This window comes from Cydia fagiglandana, chromosome 6 (genome assembly GCF_963556715.1).
Source record: "Cydia fagiglandana chromosome 6, ilCydFagi1.1, whole genome shotgun sequence".
In the NCBI taxonomy this organism is placed as follows: Eukaryota; Metazoa; Arthropoda; class Insecta; order Lepidoptera; family Tortricidae; genus Cydia; species Cydia fagiglandana.
Window position 1 is genome coordinate 13,205,305 of NC_085937.1, and position 19,923 is coordinate 13,225,227.

Sequence of the window (19,923 nt, forward strand, 5' to 3'; positions counted from 1 at the left end):
CGGCCCCGACCACCGGCAGCTTGGGCCTTGCCCCCTTGCTTTTATTAATCATAAACCGGCTAATAACTGCGATTCGGACCACGCAAAAAATAAAGTTATAAATAATTAAAAAACCGCTAAAAGTATTTCAGTATGTAGCCTTTAGAAATACTATTTCATCCATCGCATGACAAACCGTTATCCTTGGCCTCGACCAAAGGCTTGCATAAATACATAAAGCAAGTCTTATTTCCAAAACTCCAAGCATTTCAGTCAGTTTCGTATTAGCAGTAAATAACAGGTAAAGGCGTTCTTCAAGGCCCGGCCTTCAAAGAAAATTGCCAGTGCCGCGACTTGCACGTTTTTGCATAAACCCGCTGCAAGCCGGTAAACGCTGGCCTAATGAAACACCGGCTCAAAATTACCATGAAAATATGACCAAGGAAACGTCCGTGACACACCGCCTATGTAGGCAAGGCATGCTATAGCAGTTTAAACTCGTAATAGAATTTCCAGCGATCAATATACGTATTACGTTTTAGATTTGTTTTTTTTTCCACACACAAGCATTTCATGTTACAGTACCCGGCGATGAATATTGCACATCGGTCTTTAGAAAGGGAATATTGGTGACAACGAGAGAGAAAGAGGCAACACTACGAAACGGAAATTCCGATGTGCAAGATTTATCTCCGGATACAGAGTGGCTACCGCTATTCGCAAATTGCGAGGATCTTTCTCTTTTACTCCAACGAAGGCGTAATTAGAGTGACAGAGAAAAATCCCCGCAATTTGCGAACTTCGATTTTCGCGGTTATAGCCCTGTACAGTACATACTTATATCACTAATTAAACATTGACAATAAAACTTTTAGTAGCTCATAAAACATAATAAAGTTAAAAATTGTTTATGACTCAGCAACACCATAAACAAATCGAAATTTCTGTTATTTAGTCCATTATCGATCACTATAACTACTCGATAAATGCCAGAATACATTCACTAGATTGGCTTTTCTACCTTCAAATTACTGTTAATTTGTTTGATTAGGCTAGACAGAACAAAGTGACGCTATCCTATCAAGTTAAATGAACCTACAAATGTTATTGTCTGGAAGTAAATAAGTCGTTTTAGAAATACGTGCGTGATACGCGGTAGCTAACACTCGGTAAGCTTGTTTAATCCCTCAGGCGGCATTTAGCTCTTATCAAATGAATGCGTCTCGTTCACTCCAACGTCAAATAAGCTAGATGGAAAAAGATATTCGACCTCGGCTTAGCACTACATACATATTAGAATTCGTTGGCACCATATAGGTACCGGGTGTGGCCTGTAACATGAGCAAATAATTAAAACATAGATTGTACTCCTCAAACGGTGACACTTTTGTTCAACAAATTTAGACGTATTTAGACTCCCTATTTTTCATACAAAATAAATATTATCTTCAATTGACGCCATCGCCACGCCATATCATTGTAATTGACGTTGCTTGTCACGCCTTAAACATAACAAAATTCGCAATACATTGCGTCTTAGAATGAACTTTAAAGTGTATTAAAAATCAAACCACAAGTCGCTGAACAAATGTTGGTCAGTATGAGGAGTACAGCCTACAGTTTAATATTTTGCTCATATTACAGGCCACACCCGGTATAGTTAGACACCTTCGGATTGCGTCGACAACTGACTAGTGACCAAATAGCGAGTATTGTGTGTTTCATTGCGGGCTTCGTGATTAGCAGTTTCAAGACAATTTCTTTGCACAATTTAAATAGATGCATATGTACTTATAATGTATTGGCCATACATGTTAAACTTTTTCGATGATTCACACTGGTAAGTTTATAAAAATTGTTAAATATTTTGTTGAGAAAGGCGTTTTAAATCCGCGACCTGAAGAAATTTAATTTTGGAATAAAACGTAAAAATTACTGCGTAACTTTATGTTTTCCTCTAACTGCCTGTTTTATGATCGGTCGTAAAGGCAGTGCCCCAGAGGCCGCAGAGATCAATTTCATTCTTTATATAACATTCCGCCAAAAGTGGCTATTAAATATTCGTAATAAAAACTAGTCTTAATTATTTTAATGTAATTCAGATTAGCATAACTATCCGTAAATTGTTTTAATTTAGTTATGTTTATGTCAAATCCACTGTTCATCAAGTATAATAAAAGGCATATACTCGTACTAAGTATAATACAAGGTGTCAAATTTTGAAGGGGCAGTGTGTGAAAGAGACATTTAAACCGTTCGGCATTCTAAGTTATAGCTAAATTGACAAAAGATAAATTTAAATTTTAGTCAGGTTTAGAAATGTAATTGAAATATGGACTGAGACGAATACACTGTGGCCAAAAAATACGTGCATTCCCGTTGACATGGGAGGCTTTGGGATTATACTGAGCAACTTTTACTATGGGACCAACCCCGAAAACGCGTGAAAAAAACTTGGCTGTTTCATACAATTTGGCTGGTTCATTTTCTATGGGAGGGTAAATAACTTTTCGCGATTTCGGAGTTGGTCCCATAGTAAAAATTGCTCAGTACAATCCCAAAACCTCCCTGGCAACGGGAATGCACTTATTTTTTTGCCACCATGTATAAAAGCCATTTGTATTTTTGAGTTCAAATTTAAAAGAAAGCCAACAGAGGAACTAGGTAGTGCTTTGTTTAAATAAACACGCGGCGCAGCCAAATATTTAACCAGGCGGCACCGCAATTTATGCATGTTCCTGCTCTAAAAGCTCAAGAAGGTATTTCATTTCACACGTCTGAAAGAGTGGAGATTGCTTGCAGCTGAATTGAACCCCGCGAATTGAAAATGTCGACAATTCCAACACGTTCACTTACCTACGTTTCTAGTAAGCTAAGATATAAAGCGCATGGAACTTTGCAAGATTTATTTTTCAAGATTTTTATTAAAAAAACTAAATGTTTAGTATTTGAGCAAGAATATAGGTGCGTTTTGCCGACTTCTCAGGATCTAGACAATTAGGTATATACCTAATTACGAAATTACCTACGACTTACGCCGCCGCTAAGGCGTTCCTGTTACCGACTTGGTCGACATCCGCATCCGCATGAGCTCCGCATCGATTTTATGCGGATGCGGATGCAAATGAGGATGTTGAAAATAATGCGGATGTTCCGCGGATGCGGATGCGAATATTCGCAACATCCCTGCTTTGCAATCTCATTTCGCGCTTTTCAAACATTGAAAGAGCATTTTTGCTCAGTTTATTAATTCAAACATTTCAATCTCATTTGAACACAAGGCTGAAAGTTGAAGCCAATTTAACGTAAAAATGCACTGATAAGATCTCGGAGCAATTTTCTTTTATTAAGCCCGCAGATGTGTCACGACCACGATCCAATAAGCTATGTTGGGCCTTGGCGTGGAAATAGCCAACGTGACACGATTGGCGGTGTATTAATACTATACAGGGAGCCTTGACCTGCCCTTCGCCTGTCCCTGCACTCGGCAAATGCATCGCACACCCCGGTTGCAACGTCATTAATATAACTGTAGCTTTCCGTGAGTTTTAATGAAAATAACATTTTTGTTGTAGATATAGGTAGGTAGTTTTTTTTAGATAGGTACATACCTACTCCTTTTAATTGCATTTTAAAAACTATAACAAGATCTTGGGGCTTTTAAGTAAAAAATGCTTAATTAATACTTAAATATTAAGCTAATAACTGGGGTTTTGTAGGTGGAACATTTGGAACAATTAATTATGGCCTCAAGCTTTTTTAATTACTCAGATAGGTACTTGGTAAACATACCAAATGAATGACACCATACGAGGACGCTCAACGATTACGATGATTATCTAAGCTTCATTTATAACTAGCGTTTAAATTGTATTGAGTCAGAGACAATAACTTTAACTTTTAAATAAAGAGTCATGCCCTCTAATTTAATGTTATTGTTTTAACAATAACGGCGCGATTCGGGAAATGAATTAGAGATTATCTATAGATACGATATAGTAAATATATGTGACGTCCTACGGGTAAAGGTACCTTGTTAGCGCTTACGCTATTATTAACGCCGCTCCTACTTATATTGCGACGTAAGCGCCAGCCGCCATAAGGTACCTTTTTCCGTGGAACGTCACATATCTTCACTATTTCATATCTGGTGAATCTCTAATTCATTTCCCGAATCGCAGTGCAAGAGGCCATAAGGTACCTTTTGCAGTGGAACGTCACATATCTTTACTATTTCATATCTACTTAGTGAGTCTCTAATTCATTTCCCGAATCGAGCCGTAAGTGTCATAAATAATTATACACGCAAAGCACTCACACATGTTCACGTAAATACTTAAAGAATATGATTTAATGATAATATTTTTAGGCGTTAAAGACATATTTTTAAACTTATTATTTTAGCTTTTATATAACCATTATATCCCATGTTAAAACTCTTAAGAGATATTTAAATACTATATTTATAAGCGAGCGAGGGGTGTTACGGGGGTTGGAGCGTGTAATGCATTAAGTCTATTTTTGCCCTGCAGACAAAGAATCTTACCTTTTCTCATAAAACTTTCTGCTCAAGTAATTCAAGTACCTATCTAAAATCGGTAGTTTTATATCTTCTCTTATGTTTTATCGTTACTGCTCTTTCTCTAAAGTTAAGTCGTTACAAAAAGTCATAACGTCAATTGACTGTAGTTACGTGGGCACTATAAGCAGAAGAAATAGAAAAGCTCTTATTATATCTTGCAATATGAACTAGATACCTATACATATTATAGGTACTTCTTTTTTATCCGACTACATACGAAAAGGTGATTAGTTTTTATGACGCGATTTTGAAAGAGGCGGAGAGTTTTAACCGTTTTACTTGTGTAAGATACTCGTATCTTATTAAATAATAATATAATTATTCTTCTATCTATTTCAGACCAGATGCATATACATTTTAATTATAATAATAATCATCATCATCAGCCTTCTGTTTCTACATACTATATATTGGTTTGCCTGTCAGCACATGTATCATATACGGCAATGGTTTAAGTACTGACAGTCAAACCTTGACTCAAATGCCCTCAGAATGCTTTTAGAGCTGTGTAATATGGTAACCTTTAACGCCGGGAAAATATTCTTCCCATAAATGTCTCTGTTCGTCACTCATAACGTAATTATGTTTTATTTAGAATAGAACGATACATTCAAAGTGCTTCAAAAGAAGACACTTTGCTCGCGGAAGTCATCTATGTATTTATGATTAACCTATTTTTGTGAAAATGTTCAACTGCTTGACAATTGTTTTATGAATACGTTTATTTCGAAAAGCAAAACGTTCCCCATTTCTAAGGAGCTTCAAAGCTTTATAAAACAGTCTTATTCTTATGGAAGAGGTTCGGTAGGGCTTTAAAAAGGGTTTAAACTTGTATATTTCTTACAATGTAAAAGTAATGGACTTCAATTTTCCACGCAGCAGAGTTTTTATGATTCAGTAAAAGTACCCGCCAGTAGCGAGACTTGAGAAACGGCTGCAACTTATAGAAATCCTTTGACCTATTTTTCTAATATTTAATAAAATCGCTAGTGTGTATTGACTGGAATATATAGTTCAAAGCTATGTATTCAAAACACTTTGCTGCATTACAGTAAGGGTGTTACAATTTTGGGTGCAACGTGATAACGAACCAGAATATTCAAGGCATTTGTGTATATATTATTAGTACCTAACATTAGAATTTATCAGCGGATACAGAGCGGGATGAGCATATGTTGTATTTATGTCAAACGTCTGTTTAAAAAAAAATAAGTAGCATACTTATACTACAAAAAATGACCAACAGACTAGAGATTTCTTTGCAATCGTGGAACACGAATTTCAAACGCGTTCCACAACCCGCAATTTAAAATATCTTTTAGGTAACATCATACACTCGTAGAGATAACGTACAAAACGAGAATGAGCTACCAGGAAAGCCCGCAATCGCAAACTTTTGTTTCTCATTCTTTGACTCCGCGGAGACAATGCAGAATGTTGGAATTAGACGAGTAAAACTATATGCAGTCGCAATATCAACCGCTGGCACGTAGCTGCAGCATTAAATAAGTTGCAGCGGTACAATATTAGGACTCTTCATAACGTGAAATTCGTACGACTAAGGTGTAAACGTGTGAACTGGACTTATTTCACCACATAAACCGGGCGTTCGTTCGTGTCGTGCTCTCCGCAATCCGGCCGTGATTTCCTACCTTCGTGTTCTTCAACTTTACAACCTAACTTTAATTTTATCCAGCACAATACTCCCATGCCCCGCTTCAACTTCGAAAATGTAATTTTCACTTGGAAAATAGATAATTGTGTCTATTTGGATGAAGTTATGAGTTGGGAATAAGTTAAAGTAAAAATTTTAACTGGCAGTGGACGAATAATACTTGAAAATACTTATATAGCTGATAGCTATCTTAAATGTTCTCTTTTTAAAAGACTATAATGAAAAAATAATAATAGTAGGTACCTGAGGTTTTAACTTCAGTCCATTATCTAAATTTAAGTTTATTGTAATACCTTGGAAAATCTTGAAAAACACAAACTAACAATTATTTTCTTTTACAGGTGCGGGAGAGGCCGAACTGACATTATGGAAAATATGTGGTATGTCACGTTCAGTAATTAATGAAAATTATCTTATTAAATTCATGATCAATCTAGGTAATATGCAATAATTATGAATTTAGAAATACCTATAAGTGCATGTAGAAGAATGCAAAAGGAGATGTCTTGATTGATTTCAATCCTCTCTAAAAGCCCTGTTGTGCATGACTATTTCTCGACTCCGTGGCAACAGTGCGTGTTTACCGGACGAGAATATCTACTTATTTTGAACAAACTTCTCAACGCTGACAATCAGCAGAGTTGGATACGACAATCAAACTCCTTCTCGAAGTTGGACATGTAATTAAATACCAATACCCTATAGTTATTTAAATATACGCGTACATATAGGATATGTACCTATGTATATGCCTGTTGGCGCATGTTAGCATTTTTTTTCGTTGCTACAATATTTGACACGTTCATTTGTTCGTCCTTTGATGAAATAGTGTCTTAGAACTTAGAACTGTGTCTATTTGAAGAACCAAATCATTTCAATTGGCTACACAGTACATAGGTACGCTCTATATTGTATCGTCTTATTTGTTCTGTAATTGATAGGTACATTACTTTAATGATATGATGACAAGGGTATTAGCCACGCCCGAAGCATGAACTTAATAGCTTTTTCGTATAACTTTCCCCTTTCTTAATACGCTAGATCAACCTTGTTAACAACGTTCAATAGAAATGTGATTCTGGTTAACCTACTCCTACTCCCGTCTATTTCGCTAAATGGCAAACGTTAAGGTAGTGTGCTGTAGCCTTAATGAAGAAAGTGCGTGACACTTAAGCCTAACGACACGCATCGACTTGCAAGTTCCGAGAATTTCTTGAAGGCTTTAAATGTAAATAGAGGGTATACCTATAAACTTCTTACATAACCACTAAACTGACCTACGTAGGTATTAATGCCTTGTATAGAGTGCCCCATTTTTAGGGTTCCGTACCCAAAGGGTAAAACGGGACCCTATTACTAAGACTTCGCTGTCCGTCCGTCCGTCCGTCCGTCCGTCCGTCTGTCACCAGGCTGTATCTCACGAACCGTGATAGCTAGACAGTTGAAATTTTCACAGATGATGTATTTCTGTTGCCGCTATAACAACAAATACTAAAAACAGAATGAAATAAAGATTTAAATGGGGCTCCCATACAACAAACGTGATTTTTGATCAAAGTTAAGCAACGTCGGGAGGGGTCAGTACTTGGATGGGTGACCGTTTTTTTTTTTGCTTTATTTTTTTATTTTTTTTTGCATTATGGTACGGAACCCTTCGTGCGCGAGTCCGACTCGCACTTGCCCGGTTTTTTCAATTTTCTTGCCTTCGTTGAAAGAGTTAATTGTTCGTTGAAAGAGTCATACACCTTTACTTAATTAAGGTATACCAATAGTCAATTAAGCGGGGATGTTATAAAGTAATACATAACTTTCTTAAACAAACACGTAGATCGTCAGGAGATAGGTGTAACAATTTTCTTCCTTTTTGGGATAATGCAATGATAGTTTTGTATACGATACGAATATATCGTTCGTATGCCTTCATTGATACAATGATACTTATTGGTTTGGTCCGAATCACTTTATAATATATTATTTACATACATAAATACCAAATTTGTACGTTTACTATAAGTAGGTAACAGTCATTCCCTGTCCTTTAATTAAAAGAAAACATCGTCGTAAAATATTTAGGTACGGCAATTTAAATTTTTTATTGCAGATTTTGGTCACAAAAACAAAAACGATGGCGGCATATTTTCACATATCGACGTGTAACAGATAGAAGCAACAACTGTGATGCAAGTAGATGTAATGGCGTAGGTGATACGCAATGTCCACATAGGGGAGCAGACCACATGGGCCCGCATGGAGACGCGCGTGCAGATGAGTCAAGCGCTGCCGACCAAACGCACGGAAGCAACCTATAGGAGTTGCTCGCAGTCTCTGCCGCTCGACATTCTGTAAGTTTTGTAGTCTAAAAATAACATATAATGCTAACAATATAAGATAAAGATCAAAAAGGAAAAAAAAATGTTTATTCAAGTAGGCATATTACAATGCGCTTATGAACGTCAAATAAAGCTACACCTGCCCCAACCCTACACCTCTCTGCCTCGAGAAGATTTAAATCCTCCTTCAATTGGAGGAGGGTATCCCAATATGGGACCGGCCATAAACTCGGCGGGACGCATCTTTTCAAAACATTTTTACATCGAAACAATAAACTAAAATTGTTTAGGTTAAATTCTACAACGACGCCGCACAGTGTTTCGTCTAGAACAAGCTAGGTGGACAAAATTATTTTTTTATGTTTTTGGGTAGTATTCTGGTTAATATTGTTCAATTAAATATAATTTATTAAAAATTTTAAAATACCATGAAAAAAAGTAAAAAAATTAAAATAAAATATATATTTTAATTAATTATATATTTTTTTACAAATAATTTATTAACACATTAATAAACAAAATTTTACAATTCATTAGATACATTATTTTTTAAATTATTTACTTAAAAATATACAAAAAAATAAAAAATATATAGAAATTTAATTAAAACTTAACTTATTATGAATAATAAATTAATTATAAATCTGTTAATTATTAATAACCCAATAATCTGTTCTAACTCATGTATTATATCAGAATAATAATTGTTTTCCTTGTTTTGTGTAAGTTTTTTGAAGTTCTTCTGAAGGATTAACACGCATGTACCTATTGCATTGGGCAAATAATGATAGTATGGATATTTATGATGATCAGCCTTCATTGACCACTTTTTAGTCTGCGTGTAAGTTTGTATTTGTCGATTTTGACTCAATATAATACGATAATGCCTCATTAACACTTAGCTGCCTAGAATTCATTGAAGTTCCTACTGTTGTCGTAAAAACAAGACTACGTTGGCTTATGTGTATTTTCTCTAATATTTTTGCCGTATTCTATTTGCTGCCGATCACGAATCAATCGGGATTTCAGCAGCAGTTAAAAAACTACGTAATTGTACCAGATCTTTAATTCAGCGTTTTTTCGTTATGAAAAGGGGAACTTTTGAAGTTTAATTTGGGTATTCCTGCAGGATTAACATTTTCAAACGACGTTGATGCACTTGCTCTAGTTACACACACTCGTAATTCTATATTTTGGCCATCCAGACCACTTTTAAACTTTTCCACAAATTGCTTCTTTAATCTTGACGCACTATTCCACTTGGTATTCAGTTTTGATGAATAACTGGTTAAAGTATTTTTCAACCGTCTCTCAGACTCTTTCGTGAAATCTCGTAACTCAAATTTTACCAATATAAACTGATAAAGGTGGGAATTTCCGTCATTTTTCCCCTTATTTGTCCATTCTTCAAAAACCCCTTCCTTGAAATAGAGAAAACGTGTTCTGCAAAAAAAAAGAAAAAAAAATGTTGTGAAAATTTGTGAAAAATGAAATATACACCATCACAAAGAAGGATAATGGAAGTACATAATATGTAAAATCTAGACTGTTGTCAAGTGTTGTCAAGTGTTTCGTAGTCTATCAAAGTTCGATAACTTAGAAAAAATTCAACATTTTTAAAGTACATATTTAATGCTATATATATGGCATTATTACGAGAGATATGAATATGTTTAAATAAAAAATATAAAGTGCTTACCGTCAGCTATAAGATCCATCACTACAACTTTCCATAATATAATGTTTTACTTGAAAGAGATGTTGTTGAACGCATCACAGAATTGCAACTGATTTAATTGTGCGATTGTACTTATCTCGTTAGCTGACTTCGGCGCCCTATAACTCATAAAATTAGAAAGTTAAGCATGATGTATTGATGGGTTTGGGGGTTTAAGAATGTTATTTATCTAATCTAATTACTCATTAGTGGAAATTTGATAATGAATTTTGTCCACCTAGCTTGTTCTAGACGGAACACTGTGCGCCGGCGATGCATGGCGTGCGAACTTGCGAAGCTCATTTGCTTGCCCAAGCCATGCTGTGACCACCTGCGACACCGACCGTAGTGCTACACTCGCGGAAACCTCATAGCCTGTCAAACCAATTTGTCAATAGAAAAAAACGCCAGACTCAAAATTTTTCGACCCTTGGCGTCTATAAAGTTTTGCCCCTTTTTCTAAATACTGGCAATATAGGCCTGCCAGACTATAATAAGTACTAGATTTGTTTGTGTAGATGGTTGCCGCGGTCGTCGTTCCGGCCGGCAGAGGGCGAGCTGGCGGACTGCGTGCTCGTGGTGGGGGTGTCGCGGCCCAAGCTAGCGGCGGCGCTGCTCTCCGTGACGCTGCTGTCTCTTTTCCTCACCTTCCACGTGCTCTACGACAGCGCGCTTTACAGCATACAGGTAAGAACAATTTGGTCAATTACGGTTCAGGGGGGCCATTTTTGAATTTTCGTATGTCGTCACACGAAAATCTGTGGAAAACGGCGAAATGCTAATTTTAGAAATACGAGCGATAGAAATTGGGAATGTAGTGGTATTGACCACTCGTTTTCAATTCTATTGGTAGAACTGAAATGCTTAGTAGTGGAGATATTATTGAACGAAATACACGAAATAGAGCGGTCGAATTAAAAATTGGCTCTCTGGAGGACAGTGGCAGATCATAATAGGTTACCTTCGAATGGTAAACGTGACTAATTTATATCAGCATCTGTCATCCCGATACATTTTTTATTTTCGTTGGGCGTTTATCGATGTACGATTGTCATCTCGGCTGTCGGATGTCACACAACTTTTCCTATGGTTAATACTGCTAAGTCACAACCTGCACTTGGGTATAGTTCGTAGGTTTCAAATAGAGCCCGAGCTAATCCTATTGTCTATTGTTAAATAAAACCGCTCGTGCCACGTGCCACAATCACCTGCATAAAAACCTGCGTACTTCGGTTACCGAGTGCCGGCGAGTCGAACACTACAGAACCAGTCTAAAATGTGTCATCGAGATGCGTAACAAAGGCGCGTTATCGGAGAGCGCACCTACATTGGTTTTTTGAGCGTTGGACTAGCCCGCGCTCCGGTGCCAAATAGAATAAGTATGACCCTTTTTTGCAGGTAAATATTAGCACGTGCGGTTTTACTTAACACTATACTCGGTTTTTGGACAAGACTAGATAAGTACCTATAATAAAGTTATATGATTTTGGTTGCCTGGTTACTCAGGTGACCGAGCAAGTAACGGTGCCTTCATAAGTATAGCTTGTAAGTTAATCAGAAAACTCGGCCGCCATATAATTAACTTCATGAAAGACTTTGACAACAAAGTAAGTATGTAATGTGTGTAAGACTAGAAACTGCTATTTATATTTCTTAAATATAAATTTCGACTTAAAAAATATTCAAGTGATAATATTCCTTTCTTTGGAAATTATGTGCTGGAGAAATCATTATTTCAAAAGAATTGGCCATGAATCTGCCGAAACCCCGCACCTCTGTCCGTCGGCCTCCACACACGAGCATAATGTTTTATTTATTGTTATGTACAGTGGCGTTCAAAAGTGCATGAAGATGTTTCAACCGTAATATTAAGGCATTACGGTCGACATCTATCTATGCACTTTTGAGCGCCACTGTATGTCCATACCGAGAATGACGATCCACATTGTTAATGTCATAGGGGAAGTTTAGAAGCTGAGTCATAACTAAGGGTCTGACGGTCAAAATGAACAAATTTCCCGGAAAGCGCAAATGTATAAAATTATACTATTTACCAGAAAGTTGTCCTTGTGCCAAGCTGCCAAGGGTTTTAATACCAGTAGCGCAGAATAAATAATAGTACAGAAGACTCACTCTCTAACAAATCGCGTCTGTTACGATCAGGCCCCAATTTCACATCGGTGACAGGTGCGACGAATTGCAAAATCACTATTGCTGACGTCACAGGCATCCATGGGCTACGATTACCACTTACCATCGGGCGGGCCGTATTCCTGTTTGCCACCATCACTGTATTATATAAAAAAAAACTTCATTATATCGGAAAAAAACAGATATTTCTCCTGCGAAGTTTCTGACAATTGTCAAAGATTTAGAAGAATTGTAGGTAATTCTTGACAGGTAATGTCGGAATTTCGTGACAATTGTAGTGTTCCTTGTGACAATTGTCATAAACTTAGCAAGAGAAATATCTGTTTTTTTCCGATATCATAAAGTTTTTTTTAATAATACAATGATGGTGGCAAACAGGAATACGGCCCGCCCGATGGTAAGCGGTAACCGTAGTTCATGGATGCGTGTGACGTCAGCAATAGTGATTTTACAATTCGTCGCACCTGTCACGTTGGTGAAACAGGGGCCAGGACAGATATGGCCGCTAGGTGGCGACAGCGCCACGCGCCGCTTATGGCTAGCCACCAAAATTGGTGTGGAACGGATGTACCTTTAGCTACCTGTAGCAAAGCGACGAAATCGCGGAGTGAGCCACGCCTGCCAGTAGCCAGGTGCTATTTGTTTGTTTATCTTTAACAACAGTAACAGCAATCCAACAAATCAGTCGAGACAGGGGCACCGACTAAATTAACTAAACAAGGGTTGAACGATGAAACGACCTTAATATATTACCCAGTTAATTGTAGGTACTCGGCCTTTTTTGAGCAACTTTATGTTTTTACAAAAATAACTGCTTTTTAGTGTTCCGTACAAAACTTTGTTTACGCAACACTTATGGGATCACTTCGGTCTTGCAAATCAGTTAAATACGTTTTTCTCAGAGACCGTTTGACGTAGATACCTAAAATTTGGAACAGTTATAGCAATTACCACCACTCATATTGTAAATAAGTCAAAATTGCTTATTTCTTATTAAAGGGGGAAATTTAGGGGGTTGAGAGGGGTAGGCTGAAACTTTTTTCATTTGTAAGAATCGTGTGGGGTACCATTAGAAAGCTTGCAAAAAATTGAGTCGATGGACTGATTTTGACTTCATTTTAGACTGCAATAGTTTCGTCAAAAAATGCATTTAAAGTTGCAAGTTTTCATACAAAAATTTTCACCTCTGTCCTGGCGATTTTAGAGAAAACTATAGCTAACAGGCAGCTGACCAGTCAATACCCAACTTAAAGAAGCATGGAGACGGCGGGAAAATTATCAGCTTAACTTTATCTTTATAAGTTTTTCAACTGCAGCTTGATCTTTGGTTGCTTAGGGCTAGCAAACTGATGCTTACACTGGTCAATTCATATTAGGCAATTTTAGCGTGAAAGATCCTTAGTTAAAACTTTGGCATTGAAATTTATGACTTATGTCTTTGACACAAAGTTTAATTCTGCTTGCTTATTTTTGTATTTTTTGTGGGATATTTAATTTTATCTGAATAGCCTACTATAAGTATGAGAGAGATCTACAAAATACGACCTTATTATATTGCAAATAAGTTTAAATTTCGAACGGGCTTTCCAATGGACTAGGCATCTCAAAAATTTGAAAAATTCAAATTAAGTATTCCGTTCTTCACTGTCGTTGTGTTTTTTTTTTTCCACGATAGGACACATAGAGTTAGTAAGGCGTATAGAGATAATAAAGTCATTTAATATTTATGAACAGCTTTGGCCTCATCTATAGATTTTATTGAGGGTATCTGATTCGTCGAAACAATATACACAATATTCCTTTTCATTAAATACCATTACATTTATGTATTAATTGTATAATTATATTATCTATTAATTATATGCAGTACTTATGTATATTTTTGAACGGATCGGTGAGCAACAAGATTCAGGGCTATAACCGCGAAAATAGAAGTTCGCAAATTGCGAGCATTTTTCTCTGTCACTCTAATTACGCCTTCATTGGAGTAAAAGAGAAAGATCCCCGCAAATTGCGAATTTCGGTTTTCGCGGTAGCCCCTCAGTCCTGTTACGAAAAAATAATTTTGGAAGACATTAATAGTATATGACAGTTAAATATCACAGTTTTTAGAAACAAAGTTAAAATTGACGAAATATTTAAAGTAAGCCGATCTTGTTCAAACTTGTTTGAGAGATATTTCGTCAACCTTACAGCCAGCGCAGAGACAAAAATGTCAGTTAAGATTTGGTACTCATGAATCCCAGTTCTACTAAAATATTTTTTACAGTACATATGGTCCTATTTTCCCGCACTAGTGCGTAAAATAGCACTTTTCGTGCGATGTCAAAAGTTTAAAGGGCCATATGTACTGTAAAACGTTGTACGATACACGTGCGAAAAGGTAATTCGCAACTCGTGTCGATTTAAAACACTCCCTTCGGTCGTGTTTTAATTTATCGCCACTCGTTTCGAATTTCCTCTTTTCCGCACTTGTATCGTAAATAACTATTCTTTTAAATACAGTAATCGCAAAGATTTTCTTTTTTAAATTCTCTGAAAAACACGTTCCTCGGCCAAAATTCAAGACGTGCAGAAAATATTAATAACTGACTCATACTCATAACTTATGTTTTTTGTCAGCTTAACTCTACAGTAATAACACTAAATAACCTATTAATGCGGTTTATATTGCATTAGAAGTACTTACATTATAAAAACTTTAAGTTAGACCAAGAAAAGTCTGCACCGATTCGATTTTGATAGCCCAAGCAGTGCAAGTGTTATTTATACGTCATAATTTCATAGAAGTATGATGTTTAAAATAACGCTTGCACTGCGAGTGCTATCAAAATCGCTGCAGACTTTTCTTGGTCTAACTCTAATTATATAAACCCGGACTGAGTTTAGTATCAATTGAACGTAGTTAAGCGAAAAGGATTCATCCATAGACTACGTCATTTAAATTAATGGCTTTTGTTTTTGAATTTTATGTAACAGATTATCGTAGATTAAGTATATCCTTTTCCCTAAACTACGTCCAATTATTGATAGAATCGGACCAAGCTAACTCTGTATGGAATTTGCAATGACAAAGTGTCACTGTGTTATCATTAATGTCAATTTTCTATGAAAATATGACGTTTATCTCACTCTTACACTCTCTTACTTTGTTAGCTTAGACGGACTCTTTATTTTTTAGCAGTTCTAAATAATATTAAAGTCTATATATGTATATGGCATGGAACTAGAAACAAAATCAAATGAAAAAAAATAATGAGTTCTAAATTCAAATTGAAGGAGTATACATTTAAGGTATTATAGGCCAAGCGCGCACCACGATTTTAATTTCTGCGACACGATTTTAGAATCGCGCTGTAATATATCGCAGAAAATTCACTGCGCACACTGCGATGAAAAAGTCGACGATTTGTTCATTCTCAACATGGCTTTCGTACCAGTCGCTTGTCATGAAACGTGTCTTTAATATGCGATTGCTGTATGACTTTGAGCATTTATAACACAAAGGTGATCCCCGTCTATTTCCATAATTAAATGGTCAACATCTAGCGTCTCATTTTGAGACTCCATTGGAGATGCAGGTGCCGAGATGTTGGGGTTTGGAGAGCGGAATGCCGACTGAGGTCCGGCCGGGGTGCGATTTTATTATCATAGTGCGCGCGGGGCCATACAACTCCTCATGCTACAATTCACTTTGCGACAATCGCGTCGCGAACAATCGCGGAAAAATGTGACAAATCACAATTTTAAAATCGCTGCTTTTTTTTTGTCGCATAATATATGCGCGCACTAACATATAAACACATACGTTGCATTTTTGCGACAAAATTATCGCACGACAAAAAATCGTGGTGCGCGCTTGGCCTTACTCTAAATTATTATATATAATACATCAAGCATTCGCAAGATGCTCGACTTCGGTCGGCCTTCGGCCTTCGCACTTAGACACTTGTACTATTGTTGTTCTGTGTGTGTAGTTGAATACGGTATCCTAAAAACAGGCAAACAACCTCTGTAAAATGTAACGATGCGAGCGGTACGGCTACCATCAGTTTGGCATTGACATAAACGCTACCGTGGGCGTGAACGTAATTTACTTTCTATGCATCTCGCTCGTACTGACATATTAGTGCGAAAGAGATATACCTATAGGAAGTAAATTACGTTCACGATATCGTTTATGTCAATGCCAAACTGATGGTAGCCGTACGGAACACTAAATGCCTCGAGCTATCTCGGGCTTGGCCAAATTATTTTATTATACAAAGTTATCTTTTGCATTCGTAAATTGCATTTTTAATGGAAAAAACTCGGCTGAAGTAGATAGCTATTTAACCATAAATTTTATACAAACACAAATGTGTAGGTGTTAGCTGGTTTATTTTAAAAGCCGTAGTAACTAAATATTAGGTACTTATCATTTTCAGTACCTAGTTCACAAACTATTTAGTCAAATGTTTTCTTTGTTCAACTCAGCAGGCGTATTATGGATGGATTTATCCACGTGATAAATAAACGTCACTTTTAACACCGGGCGATTGAAAGTGACGGATGCCGTTTTATCACGCTGTCACGTAGACAAGAACGACCATCATATCCGTGGAGGCCTGCCACCTGAAAACTGAAACTAGTGTTTACAATAGTGCAATATTAATAGTATGGATCTAAAACCACATTTTTTATTCACGGAACAGGCCGCATAGCCAAGATGCCAATCGCTTACGCTCCGTAGCGATCGAAACGCAGCTGTCACTGTCGCACTAATATGGAATAGTGATAGAGAGACATAAAGCTTTTCGTTGTCGAAGCGACAGCGATTGTAACCTTGGCTAGGCCGGCATAGGCTTTAGGATAGAGGATTATAAAATAAAGGTTACATTTAAAGTTTTATACTTAATCCGTTTGGCGATCGGTTGCTAATTATTTGCAAGCCTGCTCCGGCTTCCGGCACGGGCGATGCGTGCTCCCGCGGGGCGTGGCGACCAAGCCCTCAGGCAGACTCGGAATGTTACACTGCAGTGCTTTATCGACCAAATCTCGACCGATTTAATCGAGATTTTTATCGACATATAGTTGGCGACTGTTCTGTAACTTTTCAACTATTATTTTCTTGCTGACTTCTTCCTCAGGACACCGTATACGTAATAGGTATCGACGTGATCGCTTGGGGCAATGACATAATATCTTATTAACTTATCGACATATATATTTAATTTTTTTTTTATCTGAGTCACCAAGTCCGCAATATTTTTATGAGTATTCATATCATATCCAAAATTGGTAAAATAAACCCATTTTGTTATTAAATAAAGCGATAAACTTGCAACTTTTCATGCGTGACGCTGATTAATTTTTCAAGCCCCATATTGCAGCCATATATTACATTATTTTAGGAAAACCTTGACAATTTCTTACTTTTATTTATATAAACTGATGTGTTCTTGAAAAATTTAAAGACGAAAGAAGCTTCTGTTTTGAAAATCGAAAAATTCGTTACTCGTGCAAAAATGTGAGCAATTTCAATTGGCAGAATGCAGTGTGCACCGCCCAAGCACCATAGGCCTTAGCCTATCGCACTGGTCGTATCGTAATCGTAATTAATGTTCGTAAGCGCTGTTCCCGCAGATAACGCCGCGCCGCCCGCGCCCTTCCTTTATGACGGCTGTTGTTCTACCTAAAGGGTTGCCGCCATGCTTTCGTTAGGACATTTTTATGGTACACAAGCTCTGTTTTCATCATCAGAGCGCAAGTCGACGGTAGACAAACCAGTATAACTGGTCTGTTTCCTTCCGAGTGTTATCTTCAGAGCCCCTGAAATATAATTAGGTAGGTGTAAGTGGTGTAACTAGCACGCGTATTCGGGAAACGAGATAATCACAAGATCTAGAAACGATATTAGAGATCAACTAGATTTACATTAGATATCGACTAGATGTGACTTGGATATCTAAGTCATAACTTGTCGAAATCGTTCAAGAGGACCTCCAGAATCGCGGAAACGTCAAATTTGACATATCTATTTTACAAATATCTTTCAATTATCCATATCGTAACTTGTTGAGGTCTAGTAGAGATCTAATACATTTTCAGAATCGAGCCGTTCGTTTGCGTAATAGAGATAACACTAATTAGGTCATAACAAAATCACAAAACAAAGGGGTAGGTAATACATAGGTAGGGTAGAAAAGGGATTTCAAACAATGTGTGGAAGGGCGGCACCGTCGTCGAACCCAAGCCACCTGGCAGTGGACTTAAAGCGGTGGCTTGTGCCTCGGATGCACAATTGCACATGCTGTTGGCGCGTATAACGGCGATACTGATCCTGCATCTTAGTCAGCCCAGTATGGTGCTCAGAAAACGATTCCACCGTTGAGATTCGTTGGTAGAATAGATCATAACATAAGGCGATTTATTACTATAATTTTGTTTACAATTAAAATTTAAAATAAACGCAACTTAATTAAAATAAGCAACAATATTTTGTTGATGTAATCATAATAGGTTCCTGCTAGTTAGATATACCTACTTGATGAAGTTAAAATTAACTGTTACTATAACTTTGTTGAGAATCACTAATTATGTAAGCATCCTTCCTACGTTTTAACTAGAAAAGGTATTGGGTTTCAGTTTGCATCACTTGCATAAGTACCTTCTCCTTTTACAATCTTCTGTTTAACTTTATCGGCGAGGAAATCGAAAGTTTAATTTCACAAAAATGTATTTAGTAACTAAAATACGCATTGGTATATTCCTGTGTGCCAGACTAATTGTTTACAGTCAAGTAACTGTAGGTCACGTAAATCTAATCTGCTTCGATGATAACTTTATTTTATAAATGTATTAAACAACGTATTTCCATTTATTTTTACACGTCTCAAGTCTTTTATCATCACTCATGAAACACCTCCCGGGACTCGTAAAAAAATTGCATATCTTCCGCTTTTATATCCCAAGCAATTTTAGTTTAATCCAGTCAATGGGGCTCGGTAAATAATCAACAGCAAAATACAGATCGCAGGTCAAATTACTGCAATTACCATTCACAATCCAAATTTAGCCATTGTATGTATGCGATTCGTATAGATTATCAAATAAGTGGAACACTGGAACATCATTAACACGTCCAATCACAGAATCATATAGTAGTTCAATTCGAACATATCCCTCTAATACCGGTGGGTTTGTGTTGCATAATCCGCTATAGTTATTAGCAATTAGTACGTGTTAATTGATAGGTATTCTCCTGCGATATGTAGGTATTGCTAATAAGACGTGCAACTGTAATCTTGACGTTTTTGATTAGCATACACGGCAACAATATACGCTCTACTTGTGTCAGCTTGTTTAGAATGAGATAAGACTCATTATTTTTTTTTTAATAAAATATAAAGTAACATACATTATAAACAGTCTTTTAGATATTTAATGATACACACGGGTCTGCCGCGATATAATTTCATTGTTTTTACCTTAAATTCCGACGTTTCAG

The 19,923-nt window shown here is 36.8% G+C and overlaps 1 protein-coding gene across 1 annotated transcript in view; it reads left to right on the forward strand.

Annotated features, from left to right (window-relative positions):
- Positions 1 to 19,923, forward strand: part of LOC134665321 (heparan sulfate glucosamine 3-O-sulfotransferase 5) — a 49,303-nt gene that overhangs the window by 21,613 nt on the left and 7,767 nt on the right. Inside the window, exons 2-4 of the mRNA XM_063522242.1 lie at positions 6,578 to 6,616; positions 8,338 to 8,578; positions 10,802 to 10,970. Of these exons, the coding sequence (XP_063378312.1) occupies positions 8,484 to 8,578; positions 10,802 to 10,970 (264 nt within the window). The 5' untranslated portion in view covers positions 6,578 to 6,616; positions 8,338 to 8,483. The remainder of the gene's footprint in view (positions 1 to 6,577; positions 6,617 to 8,337; positions 8,579 to 10,801; positions 10,971 to 19,923) is intronic.